We start from the raw sequence: 26,394 nt of genomic DNA, 5'->3' as shown, positions 1-26,394 counted from the left end.
ATAAATCAATTTACAGGGCCTACTGTAAATATATATATATATATATATAAATATATATATATATATATATATATATATATATATATATATATATATATATATATATATATATATATATATATATATATATATATATATATGACAATGTCAGACCACGGAGGAAAAATGAAACAGGAATTTCCTTAAGTACTTTCGTATAATAATACATCTTCAGATGAGTCTAAAGATGTATTAATCCTTCTGAAGATGTATTCACTCCTTCTGAAGATGTATTAATATACGAAAGTACTTAAGGAAATTCCTGTTTCATTTTTCCTCCGTGGTCTGACATTGTCACATTTTTAATCACGTGTTTATTTTCGTGATAAACATATATATATATATATATATATATATATATATATATATATATATATATATATATATATATATATATATATATATATATATATATATATGTGAAAGAACGTTACTAGGCAAATCGGGCCTTGCATAGTAGGCCGAGAAGTGCATTCTGGCTACTAGGTACGACATATATATAAATATATATATATATATATATATATATATATATATATATATATGTCGTACCTAGTAGCCAGAACTCACTTCTCAGCCTACTATGCAAGGCCAAATTTGCCTAGTAAGCCAAGTTTTCATGAATTATTTGTTTTTCGACTACCTAACCTACCTAACCTAACCTAACTTTTTCGGCTACCTAACCAAACCTAACCTATAAAGATAGGTTAGGTTAGGTTAGGTAGGGTTGGTTAGGTTCGGTCATATATCTACGTTAATTTTAACTCCAATAAAAAAAAATTGACCTCATACATAATGAAATGGGTAGCTTTATCATTTCATAAGAAAAAAATTAGAAAAAATATATTAATTCAGGAAAACTTGGCTTATTAGGCAAATCGGGCCTTGAATAGTAGGCCAAAAAGTGAGTTCTGGCTACTAGGTACGACATATATATATATATATATATATATATATATATATATATATATATATATATATATATATATATATATATATATATATATATATATATATATATATATATATATTGTAAGTTAAAGGGTATTAAGTAAGGGTTAAGTAAGTTATATATAATGTAAATTAGATATATATATAAATGTCGTACCTAGAAGCCAGAACGCACTTCTCAGCCTACTATGCAAGGCCCGATTTGCCTAATAAGCCAAGTTTTCATGAATTAATTGTTTTTCGACTACCTAACCTACCTAACCTAACCTAACCTAACTTTTTAAGCTACCTAACCTAACCTAACCTATAAAGATAGGTTAGGTTAGGTTAGGTAGGGTTGGTTAGGTTTGGTCATATATCTATGTTAGTTTTAACCCCAATAAAAAAAATTTGACCTCGTACATAATTAAATGCGTAGTTTTATCATTTCATAAGAAAAAAATGAGAGAAAATATATTAATTCAGGAAAACTTGGCTTATTAGGCAAATCGGGCCTTGCATAGTAGGCTGAGAAGCGCGTTCTGGCTACTAGGTACGACATAAATATATATATATATATATATATATATATATATATATATATATATATATATATATATATATATATATATATATATATATATATATATGTCGTACCTAGTAGCCAGAACGCACTTCTCAGCCTACTATGCAAGGCCCGATTTGCCTAATAAGCCAAGTTTTCCTGAATTAATATATTTTCTCAAATTTTTATTATTTATTTATTTTATTATATTTCATTATATATGAGATCAATTTTTTTTATTGGAGTTAAAATTAACGTAGATATATGACCGAACCTAACCAACCCTACCTAACCTAACCTAACCTATCTTTATAGGTTAGGTTAGGTTAGGTAGCAGAAAAAGTTAGGTTAGGTTAGGTTAGGTAGGTTAGGTAGTCGAAAAACAATTAATTCATGAAAACTTGGCTTATTAGGCAAATTGGGCCTTGAATAGTAGGCTGAGAAGTGCATTCTGGCTACTAGGTACGACATATATATATATATATATATATATATATATATATATATATATATATATATATATATATATATATATATATATATATATATATATGTCGTACCTAGTAGCCAGAACTCACTTCTCGGCCTACTATGCAAGGCCCGATTTGCCTAATAAGCCAAGTTTTCCTGAATTAATATATTTTCTCTAATTTTTTTCTTATGAAATGATAAAGCTACCCATTTCATTATGTATGAGGTCAATTTTTTTTTATTGGAGTTAAAATTAACGTAGATATATGACCGAACCTAACCAACCCTACCTAACCTAACCTAACCTATCTCTATAGGTTAGGTTAGGTTAGGTAGCCGAAAACGTTAGGTTAGGTTAGGTTAGGTAGGTTAGGTTGTCGAAAAAACATTAATTCTTGAAAACTAGGCTTATTAGGCAAATCAGACCTTGCGTAGTAGGCTGAGAAGTGAGTTCTGGCTACTAGGTACGACATATATATATATATATATATATAAATATATATATATATATATATATATATATATATATATATATATATATATATATATATATATATATAGTTATATATATATAACTATATATATATATAAGTAAGTTAAAGGGAAGTTATATATATATGTAAGTAAAAGGGAAGAACGAAAGTAACTGCAAAGGGCCTATTGGCCCATATTTCTTGAGGCTTCTATATTGGAGTTTTGAAGTGGGTAGAATATAGTTGTGCATTAATTGGCTGTTGATTGCTGGTGTCGACTTCTTAATGTGTAGTGCCTCGCAGATATCAAGCCGCCTGCTATCGCTGTATCTATTGATGATTTCAGTGTTTTTTGTTAAGACTTCTCTGGTGATGGTCTGGTTGTGGGAAGAGATTATATGTTCCTTAATGGAGCCCTGTTGCTTATGCATCGTTAATCGCCTGGAAAGAGATGTTCTTGTTTTGCCGATATACTAAATTATTTGAGGCTTACAGTCCCCAATTGGGCATTTGAAGGCATAGACGACATTGGTCTCCTTTAAAGCGTTCTGCTTTGTGTCTGGAGAGTTTCTCATGAGTAGGTTGGCCGTTTTCTTGGTTTTATAGTAGATCGTCAATTGTATCTTCTGATTTTTGTCTGTAGGGATAACGTTCTTATTAACAATATCTTTCAGGACCCTTTCCTCCGTTTCATGAGCTGTGGAAAAGAAGTTCCTGTAAAATAGTCTAATAGGGGGTACAGGTGTTGTGTTAATTGTCTCTTCAGAGGTTGCATTGCGTTTCACCTTCCGTCTTATGATGTCTTCAACGAAACCATTGGAGAAACCGTTGTTGACTAGGACCTGCCTTCTATCGGCCGCCAGATAAGGGAGAAATTTACATTATAAGTTGTAAGTAAGGGGAAATTGTCGCCCTGATATAAAATGAAAGAGTATCCCCTACTGCAGATATGACGTTTTGGAAAGGACACTAGCCGATCGCGGATTGGCTGACTTGGGTCGCGGGCGACCAATCAAAGCCCGCCATGACGTCACCGAGTGCCCCGGGCTGCGCCAACGTCAGAGTTGACCTGATCGTGAAGGCGAGAGGACGCACCTCGGTCAGCTCTCAAGGATTTGAGGCTCTACAAGCCTTTCTCAGTGGATTAGAACTAGCCATCGCAACCCATCTTATGTATTGGAGACCCCACGCTTCTGGAAAGCAAAAGGAACCATGTTTATTGAGCAAAAGAGTGCCAAACTTGGAAAATATTCAGCGACGCTGGATGTTGAGGGCCTGGAAAGGTGTGGCGGGCAGGCCTAGCTGAGACCGGGTCACATCCACTGAGGGTTTTGGAAGGACGACACCGTTCCTAGGACAAGGAGCAACGCCTTGTGGAAGGGGCGAGTGTGGGAAAATAGTAATTAGCTCAGTGCCCATCGATGAACCAGGATTGGGGTAACTGAATCTCAGGGATTGGAACGGCGAGGACGCGAAGGCTTCACGACACCTGAGGACCTGTGGAACGTCCTGGATCGTCGAGGATCGACTCAGGAAGCGTGGGAACCTCACACCATCGAGGGACAGGCGTCGTGAGCCAGGAATGTAAGGTAGATCATTTTCCCTCCCATTACCCCTTGTGTGAGTAGGCTAGATAGGCCACAATATTCACTTATGTATGTGGCAATAGGACATTAATACTTTGGTAGTAGAATGGGCTGCAAGGCAGCTTGTGTCCAAGACTGTTGGAGAGGACAGTGTGCATGGACAGCAGGACAGTGAAGAAGAGGTGCCGACGTGGTGAAGAGGCCCTCCTGTGAGAGAGTGTGGGACTCCCGTCTTTCTGCCCAGTTGAAGGAGTGTTGGAGGTCGTGGAAGAAGAAGAGGCTGACGATCTCCAGACTTATTATCCTTTTTTCATATTCATGTATTACTTGTGATTGTATGTGTGTTCATGTAATTTGCGTCAGTAAATTCACACATTTTATCATTGTGTTTAAGTGTGCCTCCATTTATAATATTTCTCTATGAGCATACACGAAGGTTATCATAGTACCACCTAGGGAACACCACGTTCTCTATAGAGGTTCTTATTGCCTGGAGAGCAGTGAAAACAGCACAGACTTATATAAAAGTGTACCCCTAGCCATCCGATCAGTATCAGTGCCTGAATGGTGGCAGCAACTAGTAACGTAGTGGCTAGAGAGAGGTAAAGCCACACAGACCTTCCTGGGAGAGTACCCTGGGCCAACAGTCCAATAGTAGATCTATGGGAGTAGCAACCTTCTGGCAACAAACAATAACACCCACTGAACTGCATCGCTGGGGTGCTGATACAATAACCCAGCTGGCGACCTTGTTAAGAGGAAGATAGAGAAGATAGGCGGGAAAGGACTTCCTGCAACCTTTTTGTCTGGCAGGCAAGACTCAGGGAGGTTATTGTTATAAGGTAAGCCTGAGTCTTCCTTCACTCCTCCATGGGTCTAGGCCGGAACTGTTAACAGCAGTTTCCCTGTGTTTGACCGAAGGGCTTCCAGGGTGAATCAGTGGCACCCCCTTTTGTGGTGGAAGCAAAGACCTGCGGAGGTGGGCATTGTTGGTCCTCTCTTGTGTGACCAAGGAGACTCCGGTGAATCCCGGGAGTCGGAGGGGCTGAGTATTCGGCCTTTTGAGCCCCTAGCAGCTGAGTGCTAGCACAGCCCCGGCCCACACCCCATGGCAAGAACTGGCGACCTTGCCAGGATTCGAACCACGGTAGCCAAGAACTGGAAACTTCTTCAGGAAGCGTGGATCAGGCTACAGTGTTGCCATGGTAAGGTAATCAAGCTACAGTGTGGCCTAAATTTCAAGACAAGTGTTGCCAGGGTACTAATACAGTGTGGCCAGTTAATTCAGTGGTACTGTTACTCGACCAGCTAAGGGACTGAAACGGTGAAATTAGTGCCTACTAACTTGTCTGTGCTGTCGTGTATGCTCGATGATATTGAGATTGACCAAGGAGACTCCGGTGAATCCCGGGAGTCGGAGGGGCTGAGTATTCAGCGTTTTGAGCCCCTAGCAGCTGAGTGCTAGCAGAGCCCCGGCCCACCCCTCGTGGGCCATCCTTATTTTCTGACCGCTTAATCCTCTTTGACCTTTCTAAGCTAAGCTGTACCTATTTCTGGCTAATCCTTTCCCTAGAGATGGGTGGGTCAGGTTCCAGGTGTCGGCTTGTATCCTCTCTCTATCTACTCTAGTCAGACTGACTAGAGTAGATAGAGAGAGGATACAAGCCGACACCTGGAACCTGACCCACCCATCTCTAGGGAAAGGATTAGCCAGAAATAGGTACAGCTTAGCTTAGAAAGGTCAAAGAGGATTAAGCGGTCAGAAAATAAGGATGAAAGATTAAAGAAAAGCCTCATGAACACACAATATGTGAATATAAATTTGTAATGAGACATTGTAAGCCTCTCTATCAGAGTTTTTTCTTAAACTATTGTGCAATATTATAACTTAAAAATGGATCAAGTTTGTACATACCAGTACTAACATTAAGAAGATTTGGACACTGATTAGAGCAGACTCAATCAAATTCCTTTCCACGAAATCACCACAATTGGTAATGCTTTTCGCCCCATTCCAATTAATAGTGTGATCGCATAAACTCGTGTGCAGATATAATGCATTAGACGTTTGGGCAGTTCTAATACTATAAGCATGTTGTGACAACTGCAATTGTAAGGTCTTTCCTTTTTGTCTAAGGTACACAAAATCACAATCATTACAGGGAATCGAATATACACATCCGGCTATATCAGGGGAGTTTTTATTAAATTGGACTTGATCGTACTATTAGTGAACACCAAATTTATATTAAGTTTCTTAAAAATCGGAGACAGTTTTTCAAGTCCACTCGCATAAGGTACCACCAATGAGTTAATAATTGGTGGTACCTTACCTCAAGTCTACTCGCATAAGGTACCTTATGCGAGTGGACTTAAAAAAATGTCTCCGATTTTAAAGAAACTTAATATAAATTTGGTGTTACACCTATTACCTATTACACCTGATTACAAACCTATTACATCTGATTAATCTTTGTATGTGCTTTGCCCCGCATTTATCCCTTATTTATTATCCCCAACCTTGCATTTGTTCTACCTGGGCAAAAGGAGGTTTGGGAGGCACCTCTGGTTAGCAACACTGCACTTCAGAAATATTGGAACAGTGGTCGTACCAATAAAAACAAACACAATCTAGTACCTGGACAATAGCTTTATTGCTCACAGATTGCATGCAATGTTTGAGAGCAAATTCCATCATTAAAATACAAGTGGTAAGTATTATCAAGACAAAGACAATTTTCAGCAGTTCCACCAGTGGGCATTTGGAGGTTGCTACAGCCATAGTTGGCCCAGTAAGGCGTGCCCATCTGTACAGGTTCTTGGTTGACCCACAGCCACAGTCCCTCTTGGGCCTCGTCTGTGGCGCCGATCCAGTACTGAAGTTCGGGGAATCCTAAAGATGTGAAAGTAAATAAATAATTAAATATATATGTGTATATATGTATATATATATATATATATATATATATATATATATATATATATATATATATATATATATATATATATATATATATGTCGTACCTAGTAGCCAGAACGCACTTCTCAGCCAACTATGCAAGGCCCGATTTGCCTAATAAGCCAAGTTTTCATGAATTAATTGTTTTTCGACTACCTAACCTAACTTTTTCGGCCACCTAACCTAACCTAACCTATAAAGATAGGTTAGGTTAGGTAGGGTTGGTTAGGTATGGTCATATATCTACGTTAATTTTAATTCTAATAAAAAAAAATGACCTCATACATAATGAAATGGGTAGCTTTATCATTTCATAAGAAAAAAATAGAGAAAATATATTAATTCATGAAAACTTGGCCTATTAGGCAAATCGGGCCTTGCATAGTAGACTGAGAAGTGAGTTCTGGCTACTAGGTACGACATATATATATATATGAATATATATATATATATATATATATATATATATATATATATATATATATATATATATATTAGTAAATGTAAATATAGTATGTTGCTATATATATATGTATATGTATATATATATATACACATATACATATATATATAGCAACATACTATATTTACATTTACTAATATATATATATATATATATATATATATATATATATATATATATATATATATATATATATATATATATATATATATATATATATATATATATATAACAAGCCTCTCTTCCCGTAAGACTTGGGGGCCTCGGAGTTCGAACAGCAACGCAAATCGCTGTTCCAGCCTTCCTGTCCTCCTTATCAGCATCCGATGACCTTGTGAAGGAAATTCTACCTGTCCACTTACATCAGCTGGCAGGTGTACATGATCCCAATTTTACACGCTGTGCCACAGAGTGGGCCTCTCGTGCAGGCCAATCACCTCAACCACCATCCCCAAAAGCCCACAAGCAATCCAGCTGGGATGGCCCCATTGTAGACCAAGTTGCTGCAGAGTGCCTGGGTGCTGCAACAACACAACACGACATTGCTCGCCTCACAGCAGTAGCAGCACCACATGCAGGGGGATTTCTTGTTAGCAACCCCAATGTTGGCAACTGGCACGCGTCTCCCACCACACGCCCTCTAAATTGCTGTGGCCCTCCGCCTTGCTGCCCCAATCCACACCAGATATAGGTGTATTTGCGGCGAGGTGGTGGCTGACAGGTACGGCCACCATGGCCTACTCTGCCAAAGCACAGGAGGATGGCACAATGAAGTTAACGACATCATCAAGAGGAGCCTCACCACAGCTGGATGCCCAGCTGAAAGAGAGCCCCGTTACCTAACGCCCCGTAACTCTGATGCTCTTATTGGTCGCCCGGATGGTATCACAGTGAACCCCTGGAAGAATGGCAAGCAGTTGGTATGGGACTACACGTGCGTATCAACCCTGGCTAACACCTACATTAACCTCAGTGTTGCACAACCAGGTGGCGCTGCCACCCACAGGAAACCAGCCAAATCCCGTAAGTATAGTGAACTGGATCACCACTACAATTTTGTCCCCATTGCTTCTGAGACACTCGGCGCCTGGGGTAAAAGTGCTACCAGTTTTTTGAAGGAACTGGGTTCTAGGCTCATTGAAACAACAAGGGACCCAAGAGCTGCAAGCTTTCTTTTCCAGCGCCTCAGTGTGGCGATACAGAGGGGAAATGCGCACTGCATCCAGGGTTCCTGCCCGCCATCTGAGGAGCTGGAGGAACTCGACAACCTATGATAACCATCTTTGTAACCCATATGTAACTCCTTTTTTGTAACAAAGTTCAAATAAAGTAAATATATATGTGTACATACAAAAGAATGGGGGTGGTAGGAGAGGATAATATTAGTGTTCAGTGAGAAACCACAAGGTCTCCTCTGAATACTTTTTATTTTCTTCTCCGAGGCTATGGGTCCCCACACTGGCACCAGAGGTGGTACCCTCACAAACTTTAAAAAAAAAAAAAAATATATATATATATATATATATATATATATATATATATATATATATATATATATATATATATATATATATATAGAGAGAGAGAGAGAGAGAGAGAGAGAGTTTTTGTGTATAACTTGTGAGAAGTTTTGGAATAAATTGTAATTGGTATAAGGAATTTTAGCTCTGAAAATTTCTAAGAATTTTCTTTATTCTTTAACCTTTATTCCTGTCGTGATATTCAACTAGGTCGCCTGAGGAAGGACTTGTTTAGCTAACACACCAGTGTAGTAAACAGCTCATTCCTCACTTTGGGACCATGTATGAACAATTGACTGGGCGTGAGCAAACGCCGAGACCCCAATGAAAATTGAAATCCCCTCTCTTAGGCCGCCGACCTTCGCCAATCGCCGAAGCGAATTTACGAGTAGGTCACGGGCTCTCACAACAATAATTTATTGTTGTGTGGTGCCTTATATTTGATCCAAAGCTCAGAACTAGTCTCAACTTTATTAGTCGAGTGTGAAGAACATTTGAATAACAATAATAATGTGTGGGGTGTAACGAAAAGACAGTGTTAACCATAACAACTTAGTTTATTCAATAAAGTACTAACTACTACAACAAAACAAAAAGAAATGTCAATGACGTTACTCGAAATCCTTCCTGTGACACTATCAATGACAGCTAGACACCAGCCCCTCGAACTGCATAATGAACTAACTCGAACATAAGCGTGACCACAGAGGAATCAACAAGCAAGCAAAAACTAACAGATCTATAATCACAATTACAACAAATGACACAGTAGGTTCTGAAATACGTCTCCAGTAACCTCCTAACGGTTCTACGCCTCAGTGCAGTCTACACCTGCAATAGCGGTTGCAATGCAATCAAATCAGTAGTCTTTCAATGACAACAATAACTAATGGGTTCACTGGCAACTCCAGCACCCTTCCTCAAATTAATCCTTACGTTAACACTCCGTCCCACGGACGATCAACAATCAATAACAATTGATTTACGTTAATAATACAATAACATTTACGTTAATAACAAGGTAACATTTACGTTAAATTAATAACTCTTACAACTGTCACTAGTAACGCGGAAATTACACAACACTCTACCCGTCGAGCATTCAGTGAGAAAATCCCATTAATCCCTGTACTACCAGACAGCTGATTAATCTCTTTACTAGTTACGTTAATTTACGTTAATCGGTTACTAATCACTCAGCGATGGTAAACTCTGATTTACAATGTCCAAAGTGCTAAGAGAACGGTAACCACTCGTGATTACCATTAGAGTCATTAATTACTATCCTCAAGATCAATAATTAACAATTAAAATACGCAACCTTTCACACTGGCTCAGCAATTTACATTAAGGTATGAATTCCGTCTAAGCCTTCCATACTCAGACCAATTCAGGTGGCTAATAACAGTAATTAGCCCCACGTTTACGTTATTCTAAAATGACGTTACTCCTCCCACGAGTCAATCAAGTGCCGGTACTTCCGGGCAGATAACGACGTTACGTTAATGGAACAATGTAGCCTTCGTGTGAGTCGATCAAACAAGGATCGAGGTTAATTACTTTGACTTCCTGAAACACGTCAATTACCCGGCCCACTGACCGTTAATTACGACAGACAATACTCTAATTCTTATCTGGCTGATAGCTAGGCTCCACGAGACTACCATAGCTGCTTGCAGGAGAGTAAATTAACCCAAACGCATTCTACGCTACTCAAATTGTCAAAGAACAAATTCTCTTAAAGCAATGGGCGTTCCCTTGGTTACATTATATTAATTGCCTCGCAATCATCTCACTGAATACTGGACTTCGATGTCCTACCAGATAACGAGGAGAATATATGTGTATCCAAGTACTCGTCTACAGCCGAGTTCCCCCACGACAATGACAAATCACACTAACAAATCACAGTGATTTACGTTACAATCCGGTTGCAATGACAATACTGCAGAATTTAGTAAAATAACCTACAGGACATGAACCCTCTAGAACACTGCCCCACAATGGATTTACTGAACTGCAATCACCTACGGTGATTGCTCAACACTAGCAACAATAACCATCAAATAACAACCCCTTTGCAATAACACACACGGCAAGTACTCTAATTTCCAAATATTAGGATACTGCACACACTTACTTACTGCTGCAAATGACCCCAGTGCTCTCAATAACCCCTAGAACACAGGTCAATATATTTCAATCACCTCACAGTAAATAACACAATAACACTGGGCACCATGACACTACGATTATATATATATATATATATATATATATATATATATATATATATATATATATATATATATATGACAATGTCAGACCACGGAGGAAAAATGAAACAGGAAATTTCCTTAAGTACTTTCGTATATTAAATACATCTTCAGAAGGTGTATTTAGTATAACTTCACCTTCTGAAGATGTATTTAATATACGAAAGTACTTAAGGAAATTTCCTGTTTCATTTTTCCTCCGTGGTCTGACATTGTCACATTCTTAATCACGTGTTTATTTTCGTGATATACACACATATATATATATATATATATATATATATATTAGTATATTTTGGTAGCAGTCTTTCCTGTAGACATATTTTATTAAATATGACCGAAAAAGTAAGATTAATAATTCTAACACGAATTTTCTCAATCTTTCGTACATTATGCTTCACTGTTGGAGGTAAATAAAAAATCACTTCTCCAAAATTCATTTTTATTTCTAGTCTGACGCGACACGGGCGCGTTTCGTAAAACTTATTACATTTTCAAAGACTTCACAAATACACAACTGATTAGAACTTGCATTTCCCTGATTTTATATCTACTTTTGAGTGAGGTGGGAAGGGTGATGTGGCATTACATTTGAGTGAGGTGGGAAGGATGATGTGGCATTAGAGGATATTAATAGGGTATTAAAAGTATCAACACAAGACAGAACACGAAACAATGGATATTGAATAGAAGTGTTTGTAGAAAGCCTATTGGTCCATATTTCTTGATGCTTCTATATTGGAGCGGAGTCTTGAGGTGGGTAGAATATAGTTGTGCAATAATTGGCTGTTGATTGCTGGTGTTGACTTCTTGATGTGTAGTGCCTCGCAAACGTCAAGCCGCCTGCTATCGCTGTATCTATCGATGATTTCTGTGTTGTTTACTAGGATTTCTCTGGCGATGGTTTGGTTATGGGAAGAGATTATATGTTCCTTAATGGAGCCCTGTTGTTTATGCATCGTTAAACGCCTAGAAAGAGATGTTGTTGTCTTGCCTATATACTGGGTTTTTTGGAGCTTACAGTCCCCAAGTGGGCATTTGAAGGCATAGACGACGTTAGTCTCTTTTAAAGCGTTCTGTTTCGTGTCTGGAGAGTTTCTCATGAGTAGGCTGGCCGTTTTTCTAGTTTTATAGTAAATCGTCAGTTGTATCCTCTGATTTTTGTCTGTAGGGATAACGTTTCTATTAACAATATCTTTCAGGACCCTTTCCTCTGTTTTATGAGCTGTGGAAAAGAAGTTCCTGTAAAATAGTCTAATAGGGGGTATAGGTGTTGTGTTAGTTGTCTCTTCAGAGGTTGCATGGCTTTTCACTTTCCTTCTTATGATGTCTTCGATGAAACCATTGGAGAAGCCGTTATTGACTAGAACCTGCCTTACCCTACAGAGTTCTTCGTCGACTTGCTTCCATTCTGAGCTGTGGCTGAGAGCACGGTCGACGTATGCGTTAACAACACTCCTCTTGTACCTGTCAGGGCAGTCGCTGTTGGCATTTAGGCACATTCCTATGTTTGTTTCCTTTGTGTAGACTGCAGTGTGGAAACCTCCGCCCTTTTCCATGACTGTTACATCTAGAAAAGGCAGCTTCCCATCCTTTTCCGTCTCGTAAGTGAAACGCAGCACGGAACTCTGCTCAAATGCCTCCTTCAGCTCCTGCAGATGTCTGACATCAGGTACCTGTGTAAAAATGTCGTCAACATACCTGCAGTATATGGCCGGTTTCAAGTTCATGTCGACTAAGACTTTTTGCTCGATGGTACCCATGTAGAAGTTTGCAAACAGGACACCTAGGGGAGAACCCATAGCGACCCCATCTACTTGCTTATACATATGCCCATCCGGGCTCAAGAAGGGTGCCTCTTTAGTACAAGCTTGGAGTAGTTTCCTCAGAATACTTTCTGGCATGTCAAGAGGAGACATGCAAACTGTTTGGAGACTGTTTGCAAACTTCTACATGGGTACCATCGAGCAAAAAGTCTTAGTCGACATGAACTTGAAACCGGCCATATACTGCAGGTATGTTGACGACATTTTTACACAGGTACCTGATGTCAGACATCTGCAGGAGCTGAAGGAGGCATTTGAGCAGAGTTCCGTGCTGCGTTTCACTTACGAGACGGAAAAGGATGGGAAGCTGCCTTTTCTAGATGTAACAGTCATGGAAAAGGGCGGAGGTTTCCACACTGCAGTCTACACAAAGGAAACAAACATAGGAATGTGCCTAAATGCCAACAGCGACTGCCCTGACAGGTACAAGAGGAGTGTTGTTAACGCATACGTCGACCGTGCTCTCAGCCACAGCTCAGAATGGAAGCAAGTCGACGAAGAACTCTGTAGGGTAAGGCAGGTTCTAGTCAATAACGGCTTCTCCAATGGTTTCATCGAAGACATCATAAGAAGGAAAGTGAAAAGCCATGCAACCTCTGAAGAGACAACTAACACAACACCTATACCCCCTATTAGACTATTTTACAGGAACTTCTTTTCCACAGCTCATAAAACAGAGGAAAGGGTCCTGAAAGATATTGTTAATAGAAACGTTATCCCTACAGACAAAAATCAGAGGATACAACTGACGATTTACTATAAAACTAGAAAAACGGCCAGCCTACTCATGAGAAACTCTCCAGACACGAAACAGAACGCTTTAAAAGAGACTAACGTCGTCTATGCCTTCAAATGCCCACTTGGGGACTGTAAGCTCCAAAAAACCCAGTATATAGGCAAGACAACAACATCTCTTTCTAGGCGTTTAACGATGCATAAACAACAGGGCTCCATTAAGGAACATATAATCTCTTCCCATAACCAAACCATCGCCAGAGAAATCCTAGTAAACAACACAGAAATCATCGATAGATACAGCGATAGCAGGCGGCTTGACGTTTGCGAGGCACTACACATCAAGAAGTCAACACCAGCAATCAACAGCCAATTATTGCACAACTATATTCTACCCACCTCAAGACTCCGCTCCAATATAGAAGCATCAAGAAATATGGACCAATAGGCTTTCTACAAACACTTCTATTCAATATCCATTGTTTCGTGTTCTGTCTTGTGTTGATACTTTTAATACCCTATTAATATCCTCTAATGCCACATCATCCTTCCCACCTCACTCAAATGTAATGCCACATCACCCTTCCCACCTCACTCAAAAGTAGATATAAAATCAGGGAAATGCAAGTTCTAATCAGTTGTGTATTTGTGAAGTCTTTGAAAATGTAATAAGTTTTACGAAACGCGCCCGTGTCGCGTCAGACTAGAAATAAAAATGAATTTTGGAGAAGTGATTTTTGATTTACCTCCAACAGTGAAGCATAATGTACGAAAGATTGAGAAAATTCGTGTTAGAATTATTAATCTTACTTTTTCGGTCATATTTAATAAAATATATATATATATATATATATATATATATATATATATATATATATATATATATATATATATATATATATAATTACTGCTGACACATGTAGCCTACAGCTATCAAACGTTATTGGGAACACTAAGGAGAATCTCACACTCCTTAAATCACATGGGTGAGTGATTTATCAATCTGGCATGTCGATAAACACTCTCGAGAGTTACGTTACTCGACAGAGCGGTGGCGGTCTCTCTAGACGGCCTCGTCACTCACCAAAACTCACCAAAATTACGTTAATACATATATATATATATATAAATATAAATCAGACTTGTCACGGCCCTGGGAACAATACAAAAAATTAAGACCACACTGTGGTACGCTCCACAATAATCATTGCCAGGAATCACTGGCGTTACACATACCTGAGCGCTCAGTGTTGGAATTCCACACCTGCAAGACCACACATGGAAATGATATCACTCCGTCCCACGGACGATCAAAAATGACTACCACAATGGAATAATATAATTATTACATGGACATCCTCTCAGTCCTTATCTAATCTATGTATACTCTGTTCCCGTGTGTACCCACACACACACACACACCGTACATCTGTGTACACCAGACTTAAGTCCCTCTGGACTGACAAGATGAAACAAAGGTGAGTATCTCCTCGCCCACAATTCACTCCACCTGAACAGGTGCTGCGTGACAATGTGACGGAACACTTGACCTCGAATTCAAGCTTTAGAGACTACTAATCACCAGAAATACACACATAGGTACTTACTCATTCACACTGCCGGCTAAACACAATTCCCATACATCAGGCACCCCGCTTCCGGTGGCTGGCTCGCTCCGGGCGGCGGCGGCGTGGTATTTATTCGAAAAAATTGGCGCACACTCGAACCCCTCCCACTCAACACGGCTGAGTTCGCACCCTCGACTCACCGGTGAAGTGAAGCATTCATTCCCAGGTGACGCGCACAACGATAGCGTCTCACACAAACATGGGAAATTTGCCTTAACACTGACACGAATTTCCCCGTTCCCATCGACTGCTACAGAGCACTAGCAAGTCTAATCAACACTGGTATGGGATCTACGAGTCTGATGCTGCTCGTATGCACATTCCCCACGATCCCAGATCACTGTACCTCTACCCCCTGCACAAAAATGTCTTAAACCCCCTCCAAGCGACGACTTCGGCAGGATTCTGTGACGATCGTTGTCATTGGTGAAGCAGGAAGCATCAGCAGTTGAGTAGTCCAGCCACCACGACGCCCTATACTTCAATTTGGCTGCATTGAGTACAGAGAGCGTCTTGACAAGGTGGCAGCTGGGTTCAGAATGATGCTACACCGGCGACTCCCGTGTCCTTCTCGAAATAACCAATGAGAGGAAGGCATACAGTGGCCTACCCCTCTCATCCAATCAGCGATGGTGTAGCATAGCCCCTAGGGCAGCTCCAAGATGGCCGACCAACATGGCGGCTCAAGATGTTTACTAAGATGGTGGCTGTTTCCATGACAACGACTCAAGTGGCCAGCGAGCGCGGGAGGCCCACAGCTCACCCACGCCGGCGGCCTAGCTGTTCCCGCGCAAAGTTGTCTGGCTCCATGCCATACAATGAGATGATGCTATCAGCTCTAGCACTGTCCCCAGACATGCCACCCCAGCCAGGGTAACATTTATGGACTGCTGATGACTGGGGCTCTCACATGAGCCCAAACACTAGATGTTTCGGTTGCTGGTACAAAACTTAAGTCCGCCCACTTAACAAGTGTACTGGCTCCCACAGGCATAAGAGCACTATTGTAAGTGAACTGGTGAACCATCCCCTCACATATATATATATATATATATATATATATATATATATATATATATATATATATATATATATATATATATATATATATATATATATATATATATATATATATATATATATATATGACAATGTCAGACCACGGAGGAAAAATGAAACAGGAAAATTTCCTTAAGGAAATTATTTCTTTTAAGGAAATTTCCTGTTTCATTTTTCCTCCGTGGTCTGACATTGTCACATTCTTAATTACGTGTTTATTTTCGTGATATACACACATATATATATATATATATATATATATATATATATATATATATATATATATATATATATATATATATATATATATATATATATATATATATATATATATATGTCGTACCTAGTAGCCAGAACGCACTTCTCAGCCTACTATGCAAGAATGAGGTGATTTGATAAAATGCTATGCCCAAGATTACCATCCGAGTGCCGGCGGGGAAGTGGTTCAAATAGCTTCGGCTATCACTTCCTTATGTCCGGTCGTGATGGTCAAGCGGATTAAGGCATCCCTGTACATACCAGTTGCGTTGCTCCTGGCAGTATGGGTTCGAGTCACTTCTGGGGTGTGAGTTTTCAGTTGTATATAGTCCTGGGGACCATTCAGGCTTGTTTGCATTTGTGTTCCTCATGTGTGCCCCAAAGAATGAGGTGATTTGATAAAATGCTATGCCCAAGATTACCATCCGAGTGCCGGCGGGGAAGTGGTTCAAATAGCTTCGGCTATCACTTCCTTATGTCCGGGTCGTGATGGTCAAGTGGATTAAGGCATCCCTGTACATACCAGTTGCGTTGCTCCTGGCAGTATGGGTTCGAGTCACTTCTGCGGTGTGAGTTTTCAGTTGTATATAGTCCTGGGGACCATTCAGGCTTGTTTGCACATATATATATATATATATATATATATATATATATATATATATATATATATATATATATATATATATATTAGTATACTTTATATATGTTAGTGGTGTATACTGGCAGCAGGTTTTCTTTCAAACATGTTTCATTGAATATGACCATATACTGTATTTATTATTTTCTGGTTTAAGAAAAGCCCTGCAGGAGCTGAAGGAGGCATTTGAGCAGAGTTCCGTGCTGCGTTTCACTTACGAGATGGAAAAGGATGGGAAGCTGCCCTTTCTAGATGTAACAGTCATGGAAAAGGGCGGAGGTTTCCACACTGCAGTCTACACTAAGGAAACAAACATAGGAATGTGCCTAAATGCCAACAGCGACTGCCCAGACAGGTACAAAAGGAGTGTTGTTAACGCATATGTCGACCGTGCTCTCAGCCACAGCTCAGAATGGAAGCAAGTCGACGAAGAACTCTGTAGGGTAAGGCAGGTCCTAGTCAATAACGGCTTCTCCAATGGTTTCGTCGAAGACATCAAAAGATGGAAAGTGAAAAGCCATGCAACCTCTGAAGAGACAACTAACACAACACCTATACCCCCTATTAGACTATTTTACAGGAACTTCTTTTCCACAGCTCATAAAACGGAGGAAAGGGTCCTGAAAGATATTGTTAATAGAAACGTTATCCCTACAGACAAAAATCAGAGGATACAACTGACGATTTACTATAAAACCAGAAAAACGGCCAGCCTACTCATGAGAAACTCTCCAGACACAAAACAGAACGCTTTAAAAGAGACTAACGTCGTCCATGCCTTCAAATGCCCTCTTGGGGACTGTAGGCTCCAACAAACCCAGTATATAGGCAAGACAACAACATCTCTTTCTAGGCGTTTAACGATGCATAAGCAACAGGGCTCCATTAAGGAACATATAATCTCTTCCCACAACCAAACCATCGCCAGAGAAATCCTAGTAAACAACACAGAAATCATCGATAGATACAGCGATCACAGGCGGCTTGACGTTTGCGAGGCACTACACATCAAGAAGTCAACACCAGCAATCAACAGCCAATTATTGCACAACTATATTCTACCCACATCAAGACTCCGCTCCAATATAGAAGCATCAAGAAATATGGACCAATAGGCTTTCTACAAACACTTCTATTCAATATCCATTGTTTCGTGTTCTGTCTTGTGTTGATGAAATTAATACCCTATTAATACTCTTGTTCTGTCTTGTGTTGATGAAATTAATACTCTTGTTCTGTCTTGTGTTGATGAAATTAATGCCCTATTAATACCACATCTTGTTCTGTCTTGTGTTAATGCCACATCACCCCTTCCACCTCACTCAAATGTAGATATAAAATCGGAGATGCGTAAGTTCTATTCAGTTGTGTATTTGTGAACTAAAGTCTTTGAAAATGTAATAAGTTTTACGAAACGCGCTCGTGTCGCGTCAGACTAGAAATAAAAATGAATTTTGGAGAATTGATTTTTAATTTACCTCCAACAGTGAAAAGAAATGTACGAAAGATTGAGAAAATTCGTGTTAGAATTATTAATCTTACTTTTTCCGTCATATTTAATAATATATGTCTACAGGAAAGACTGCTACCAAAATATACTAATATATATATATATATATATATATATATATAATGCACACCTTGCCTAAATACGCAAGAGAAGTTATACAACTTTAGAACACTTTCCCACCAGGAGACTCGAACCCTAGCCAACACAGAAGCCTTACAGCAACAGGCATAACTGGTATTCCTTTAACCCACTGCACCAAGCTCAGACCCTTAAAAGAGATGGTAATTTTGGGGTATTTATACCCCCCCCCCCCCCAAAGATCACCATCTCCTAAAGGCAACTAGAGTTAGTGAGGGGTCACTCACGTGCTTTCATCAAATTCTTGTTAACATGGGAGAACTCGGTGTCTATGCTAATTGCACAACTTGCCTAAACACGCAAGAGAAGTTATACAACTTTAGAACACTTTCTCATAGGAGACTCGAACCCTAGCCAGCATAGAATCTTGAGATCTTGAGACTTACTGCCTAATGCATTCCATCTGTTAACTACTCTGACACTGAAAAATATCCTTCTTACGTCCCTGTGGCTCATGTGGGTACTCAGTTTCCACCTGTGTCCCCTTGTTCGCGTCCCGCCAGTGTTGAATAGTTTATCCTTGTTTACCCGGTCGATTCACCTGAGGATTTTGTAGGTTATGATCATGTCCCCCCCTTATTCTTCTGTCTTCCAGTGCCGTAAGGTGCATTTCCCGCAGCCTTTCCTCATAACTCATGTCTCTTAGTTCTGGGACTAGTCTAGTAGCATACCTTTGGACTTTTTCCAGCTTCGTCTTGTGCTTGACATGGTACGGGCTCCATGCTGGAGCCGCATACTCCAGGATTGGTCTTACATATGTGGTGTACAAGATTCTGAATGATTCCTTACACAGGTTCCTGAACGCTGTTCTGATGTTAGCCAGCCTCGCTATGCCACAGACGTTATTCTTTTTATATGGACATCAAGAGACAGGTTTGGTGTGATATCAACTCTTAGATCTTTCTCTCTGTCTGTTTCATTAAGTACTTCATCTCCTATTCTGTATCCTGTGTCTGGCCTCCTGTTTCCACTGCCTAGTTTCATTACTTTGCATTTACTCGGGTTGAACTTCAACAGCCATTTGTTGGACCATTCACTCAGTCTGTCTAGGTCATCTTGTAGCCTCCTACTATCATCCTCTGTTTCAATCCTCCTCATAATTTTCGCATCGTCGGCAAACATTGAGAGGAACGAATCTATACCCTCTGGGAGAACATTTATATATACCAGAAACAGTATAGGTCCAAGGACTGACCCCTGCGGGACTCCACTTGTAACGTCTCGCCAATCTGAGACCTCACCCCTCACACTGACTCGTTGTCTCCTGTTGCTTAGGTACTCCTTTATCCAATGGAGTACCTTCCCTTTTACTCCAGCCTGCATCTCCAGCTTTTTCACTGGCCTCTTGTGTAGCACTGTGTCAAAATACATACTGTATTTCTGACAATCCAAAAATATGGAGTCTGCCCACCCTTCTCTCTCTTTCTCCTTGTTTTTGTTGCCTGGCCGTAGAATTCAAGTAACCCTGTGAGGCAGGACCTGCCATCCCTGAACCCATGTTAATGCTGTGTTACAAAGTTCCTTTGCTCCAGATGCTCCACTATCTTTTTTCGCACAATCTTCTCCATCAGCTTGCATGCTTTGCAGGTTAGGGACACTGGCCTCCTGTCAATCCCTTTCTTGTATATCGGGACTACGTTAGCTGCTTTCCAAATATCTGGCAGTTCCCCTGTTGCCAGTGATTTGTTATACACTATGGAGAGTGGTAGGCACAGTTCTTTTGCGCCTTCCTTTAGCATCCAAGGGGAGTTTCCATCTGGGCCTATAGCCTTTGTCACATCCAACTCTAGTAAACACTTCCTTACTTCCCCGCTGGTAATCTCAAACTCTTCCAGTGGTTTTTGGTAAGCTATTCCCTTTCCTATCTCTGGAATTTCTCCTTGCTGTAAGTTGAAGACCTCCTGGAATTTCTTATTCAGTTCCTCACACTTCCTTGTCATATGTAGTGAATCCTTCCGCCCCTATCCTTAATGTTATAACCTGTTCCTTTACTGTTGTTTTTCTCCTGATGTGGCTATGCAACAATTTAGGCTGAGTCTTTGCCTTGCTTGCGATGTCATTTTCGTATTGTCTTTCTGCCTCTCTTCTCATCATGAACTATTCATTCTTGGCATTCTGGTATCTTTTTCTGCTCTCCAGTGTCCTGTATTCCTATAGTTTCTCCATGCCCTTTTACTTTACTGTTTAGCTAGCCTACATCTCTGATTAAACCATGGGTTTCTCATCTTCATTTCTCTGTTTTCCTTTTGGACTGGAACAAACTTGTTTGCTGCGTCCTTGCACTTCTGCGTGATGTAGTCCATCATATCTTGGGCCATCTTTTCCCTGAGCTCTTTTTCCCATGCTATATCTGTTAGGAATTTTCTTATCCCCTCATATTTTCCCTTTCGGTATGCTAACCTTTTGGTTACGGTATCCCTCCTCAAGTTCAATAACCCTTCTTCAATATGGTACTCAAACGCCAGTACACTGTGGTCGCTCATTTCTATTGGGTCTTCACAACCGATTTCTCTTATGTCAGAATCGTTCAGAGTGAAGACTAGTTCGAGTCTCGCTAGTTCGTCATTGCCTCTCATCCTTGTGGATTCTCTGACATGTTGGGTTAAAAAGTTTCTAGTCACCACCTCCAATAGTCTGGCTCTCCATGTATCCTCGCCTCCATGCGGTTCCTTGTTCTCCCAGTCAATCCTTCCGTGATTGAAGTCGTCCATGATGAGCAGGTGGGATCTATTTCTACAGGCAGCAGAGGCTGCCCTCTCAATTATACTGTTAACTGCCATGTTGTTGTTTTTGTACTCTTGACTGGGTCTTCTGTCATTTGGTGTGTGTGTGTGTGTGTGTGTGTGTGTGTGTGTGTGTGTGTGTGTGTGTGTGTGTGTGTGTGTGTGTGTGTGTGTGTGTGTGTGTGTGTGTGTGTGTGTGTGTGTGTATGTGTGTGTGTGTGTGTGTTTACTAGTTGTGTTTTTGCGGGGGTTGAGCTTTGCTCTTTCGGCCCGCCTCTCAACTGTCAATCAACTGTTTACTAACTACTTTTTTTTTTTTTTTTCCACACCACACACACACCCCAGGAAGCAGCCCGTGACAGCTGACTAACTCCCAGGTACCTATTTACTGCTAGGTAACAGGGGCACTTAGGGTGAAAGAAACTTTGCCCATTTGTTTCTGCCTCGTGCGGGAATCGAACCCGCGCCACAGAATTACGAGTCCTGCGCGCTATCCACCAGGCCATGAGGCCCCTTGTGTGTGTGTGTGTGTGTGTGTGTGTGTGTGTGTGTGTGTGTGTGTGTGTGTGTGTGTGTGTGTGTGTGTGTGTGTGTGTGTGTGTGTGTGTGTGTGTGTGTGTGTGTGTGTGTGTGTGTGTGTGTGTGTGTGTGTGTGTGTGTGAGTGTGTGTGTGTGTGTGTGTGTGTGTGTGTGTGTATGAAACAAAGCTTGACGGATCTTCAAGCCGTAAACCACTATAAACTATGATTCTATCAGGATTCGAACTTGGGAGGAAAATGATGTGTTCATTCTCACATTTGTTTATGCTAAGGAATGTTATTTATTGTGTCACATGTGCAAGTTTTTACCTGCATTAGCACCATCACTTTATTTAGTCCTGGAGGGTTAGTCTATTGGACAACGTTACTCATCCTGCGAGGGAACATCCACAGCAGCGTAAACAACACCGACAAATAATGTAATTTCTGTAACTTTCTGGGACTTTCATTACTGTAATCTGCCATAATCAGTAACATGAACATAAATATTGACGAGGACGTAAACATACCGCTGCCGTGAATGTAGCGGATGAGGGAGGAGTACACTTCAGCGTCGTTCAGGATGGCCAGGTCGCCGCCAAGACTCCTACAGTGGGTGCGCATTGTATCCCAGCTGCCTGTGTTCGAGACGTCAACATAGAGGCAGCGTCCTCCCACATCATGGAATGGTGATGTGCAGCTGGTGCCTGAAGGACAGACGAAGCGAGTTTAGAGGCTCAGAAAGCAGTGATTATATAAATTGTGTCTTATTGAGGTGTGGTATGTGGTCTGTTACGATCCACAAGTCCACTTGGTTTCTTTGAGTCATTCTTACCTAATACCAGTATACGCGACTGCCAAAAGACTGTCATACTACCAGTGCAGGACAAACTACCAGTGTGGGACAAACTACCAGTGTGGGACAAACTACCAGTGTAGGACAAACTACCAGTGTGGGACAAACTACCAGTGCAGGACAAACTACCAGTGTGGGACAAACTACCAGTGCAGGACAAACTACCAGTGTGGGACAAACTACCAGTGTGGGACAAACTACCAGTGCAGGACAAACTACCAGTGCAGGACAAACTACCAGTGTGGGACAAACTACCAGTGCAGGACAAACTACCAGTGTGGGACAAACTACCAGTGTGGGACAAACTACCAGTGTAGGACAAACTACCAGTGTGGGACAAACTACCAGTGTGGGACAAACTACCAGTGAAGGACAAACTACCAGTGCAGGGCAAACTACCAGTGTGGGACAAACTACCAGTGTAGGACAAACTACCAGTGTAGGACAAACTACCAGTGTGGGACAAACTACCAGTGTAGGACAAACTACCAGTGCAGGACAAACTACCAGTGCAGGACAAACTACCAGTGCAGGACAAACTACCAGTGTAGGACAAACTACCAGTGCAGGACAAACTACCAGTGTAGGACATACTACCAGTGCACGGCAAACTACCAGTGCAGGACAAACTACCAGTGTAGGACAAACTACCAGTGTAGGACAAACTACCAGTGTAGGACAAACTACCAGTGTAGGACAAACTACCAGTGCAGGACAAACTACCAGTGTGGGACAAACTACCAGTGCAGGACAAACTACCAGTGTAGGACAAACTACCAGTGCAGGACAAACTACCAGTGTAGGACAAACTACCAGTGCAGGACAAACTACCAGTGTAGGACATACTACCAGTGCACGGCAAACTACCAGTGCAGGACAAACTACCAGTGTAGGACAAACTACCAGTGTAGGACAAACTACCAGTGTAGGACAAACTACCAGTGTAGGACAAACTACCAGTGCAGGACAAACTACCAGTGTGGGACAAACTACCAGTGCAGGACAAACTACCAGTGTAGGACAAACTACCAGTGCAGGACAAACTACCAGTGTAGGACAAACTACCAGTGCAGGACAAACTACCAGTGTAGGACATACTACCAGTGCACGGCAAACTACCAGTGCAGGACAAACTACCAGTGTAGGACAAACTACCAGTGCAGGACAAACTACCAGTGTAGGACAAACTACCAGTGTAGGGCAAACTACCAGTGTAGGACAAACTACCAGTGCAGGACAAACTACCAGTGTAGGACAAACTACCAGTGCAGGACAAACTACCAGTGTAGGACATACTACCAGTGCACGGCAAACTACCAGTGCAGGACAAACTACCAGTGTAGGACAAACTACCAGTGTGGGACAAACTACCAGTGTAGGACAAACTACCAGTGCAGGACAAACTACCAGTGTAGGACAAACTACCAGTGTAGGGCAAACTACCAGTGTAGGACAAACTACCAGTGCAGGACAAACTACCAGTGTAGGACAAACTACCAGTGCAGGACAAACTACCAGTGTAGGACAAACTACCAGTGCAGGACAAACTACCAGTGTAGGACAAACTACCAGTGCAGGACAAACTACCAGTGCAGGACAAACTACCAGTGCAGGACAAACTACCAGTGTAGGACATACTACCAGTGTAGGACAAACTACCAGTGTGGGACAAACTACCAGTGTAGGACAAACTACCAGTGCAGGACAAACTACCAGTGTAGGACAAACTACCAGTGCAGGACAAACTACCAGTGTAGGACAAACTACCAGTGCAGGACAAACTACCAGTGTAGGACATACTACCATTAAGGAGGAACTACTGCTTACCACCAGCCTTGGAGGAGACAGTTGTCATGCCACCATTAACGACGGCTGCTGCTCCTGGGGAAGAAGAGAAGACTTTAGTGACTGTAACACTTGTTAGTGAAGCTTTATTAGATGTGGGTACCCGGCGGTGCCCGGGTCGACCCGTGCACCACACATCTTCCACATGTCTGTGCGTTTTTCTCTATGTCTGTCTGTCTGTCTCTCTCTCTCTCTTGCTATATAGTCTATATTCTATATATGCAATATATATTGCAATAAAGGCTTGGCACTTTCCCCTGATAAATCTGCCTGCCTGTATCTCTGTCTTTCTCTCTCTCTCCCCATCTCTCTTTTTCTATCATTCTTTTCTCTCTCTCTATCTTTCTTTCCCTATCGCTCTCCCTCCCCATTAATCTCTTTCTCTCTCACTTTGGCAGGGTATCGTGTGTTCATGTTAATTTCATGCCCCTCCAGACCCACCCATCTCGTGCACTTACCCAACAGCACTTACTAGGAAAACTTTAGTGAAGCTCGCCCCAATATTCTGGCCTCCAACACACATTCCCATTTACAGATACAAATAATACTGTAAGTTTGCACCTATGAAGTTATTCGTATAATGATGTTCTTCTGTTAAGTATTTTAGGAAACAAATTCCATAATCTCTTAAGATGCTATATAATAGAGACGTGTTAATAATGATGAAACTTGAGAATTTTGTGAATAAATCCATCAACTTGTGATGGTTTCCAGTGTTCTTTGACTTTGAAGAAATTATTTCCCAAAATATTATCCATATCTAAAAGAAAAAAAGAATCTGTTAACTTTTTATATCTATTTCATTTTTATTATTAACCGAAAATTTCATTTAATTATTAACCGATTTAAACAGTTTTAAACGTTGAATGATCAACATTTTCAAGTCAGAGACTTAAAATGTCCAATACGTTTCTGAACTTATGGAGGTTGACATTGTAACTCTGAAAACATCATACATTTTCAGAGTTACAATATAAATGTTTTATATAAATGTTTGCCAAAATTCATGAAAGAAGATTCCACATGTCATTACAAACTGTAAAGTAAAAACTAAAACCAGAAAAAATAAATATAAAATAAATAATCAAAGTTCCATCATTAACAAGAATATTTGACGTTTGAACTTCATCTTTCAGGAACTGAGGAACGTCGAGCAGACGATCTGTGGTGAAGAGTGATTCCAGAGTATTGTCTGGCCAGTCTGTCTTCAGTATAGCAACAGGTATTGACCCACAAGACAAAACTCCCCTGTAACAGGAGTGGTCATGGAGTATACTCACCCAGGAAGAGCAGCAGCAGGAGGTAAGAGTGGTCCATGGTGACTGGTTGTGTTGGGGGCGGGCGACAGTCACACGGTTTTTATACCCGACCATCACCCT

The 26,394-nt window shown here is 40.8% G+C and overlaps 1 protein-coding gene across 1 annotated transcript; it reads right to left on the bottom strand.

The window, feature by feature from the left end:
• Positions 1–6,694: 6,694 nt before the first annotated feature.
• LOC138358546 (C-type lectin domain family 17, member A-like) lies at positions 6,695–26,394 on the bottom strand. Its single transcript, XM_069316530.1, has 4 exons — positions 26,296–26,394; positions 24,998–25,051; positions 22,845–23,021; positions 6,695–6,957 (listed from the first exon to the last, which is right to left on the bottom strand). The coding sequence occupies exons 1-4, from the start codon at positions 26,330–26,332 to the stop codon at positions 6,716–6,718; spliced, it is 510 nt and encodes a 169-aa protein (XP_069172631.1). The 5' UTR covers positions 26,333–26,394; the 3' UTR covers positions 6,695–6,715.

Source organism: Procambarus clarkii, chromosome 84, assembly GCF_040958095.1.
Source record: "Procambarus clarkii isolate CNS0578487 chromosome 84, FALCON_Pclarkii_2.0, whole genome shotgun sequence".
In the NCBI taxonomy this organism is placed as follows: domain Eukaryota; kingdom Metazoa; phylum Arthropoda; class Malacostraca; order Decapoda; family Cambaridae; genus Procambarus; species Procambarus clarkii.
This window is presented reverse-complemented; position numbering and strand designations above follow the sequence as displayed.

Bases quoted from the DNA above. Each gene is read 5' to 3' on its own strand.
- LOC138358546 (XM_069316530.1), bottom strand. From the start codon at position 26,332: ATGGACCACTCTTACCTCCTGCTGCTGCTCTTCCTGG. The intron at 23,022-24,997 runs GTAAGCAGTAGT...TCTGTCCTTCAG, and splicing joins TGTCTCCTCCAAGGCTGGTG to GCACCAGCTGCACATCACCA. The intron at 6,958-22,844 runs GTATGTTTACGT...TCACATCTTTAG, and splicing joins CCGCTACATTCACGGCAGCG to GATTCCCCGAACTTCAGTAC.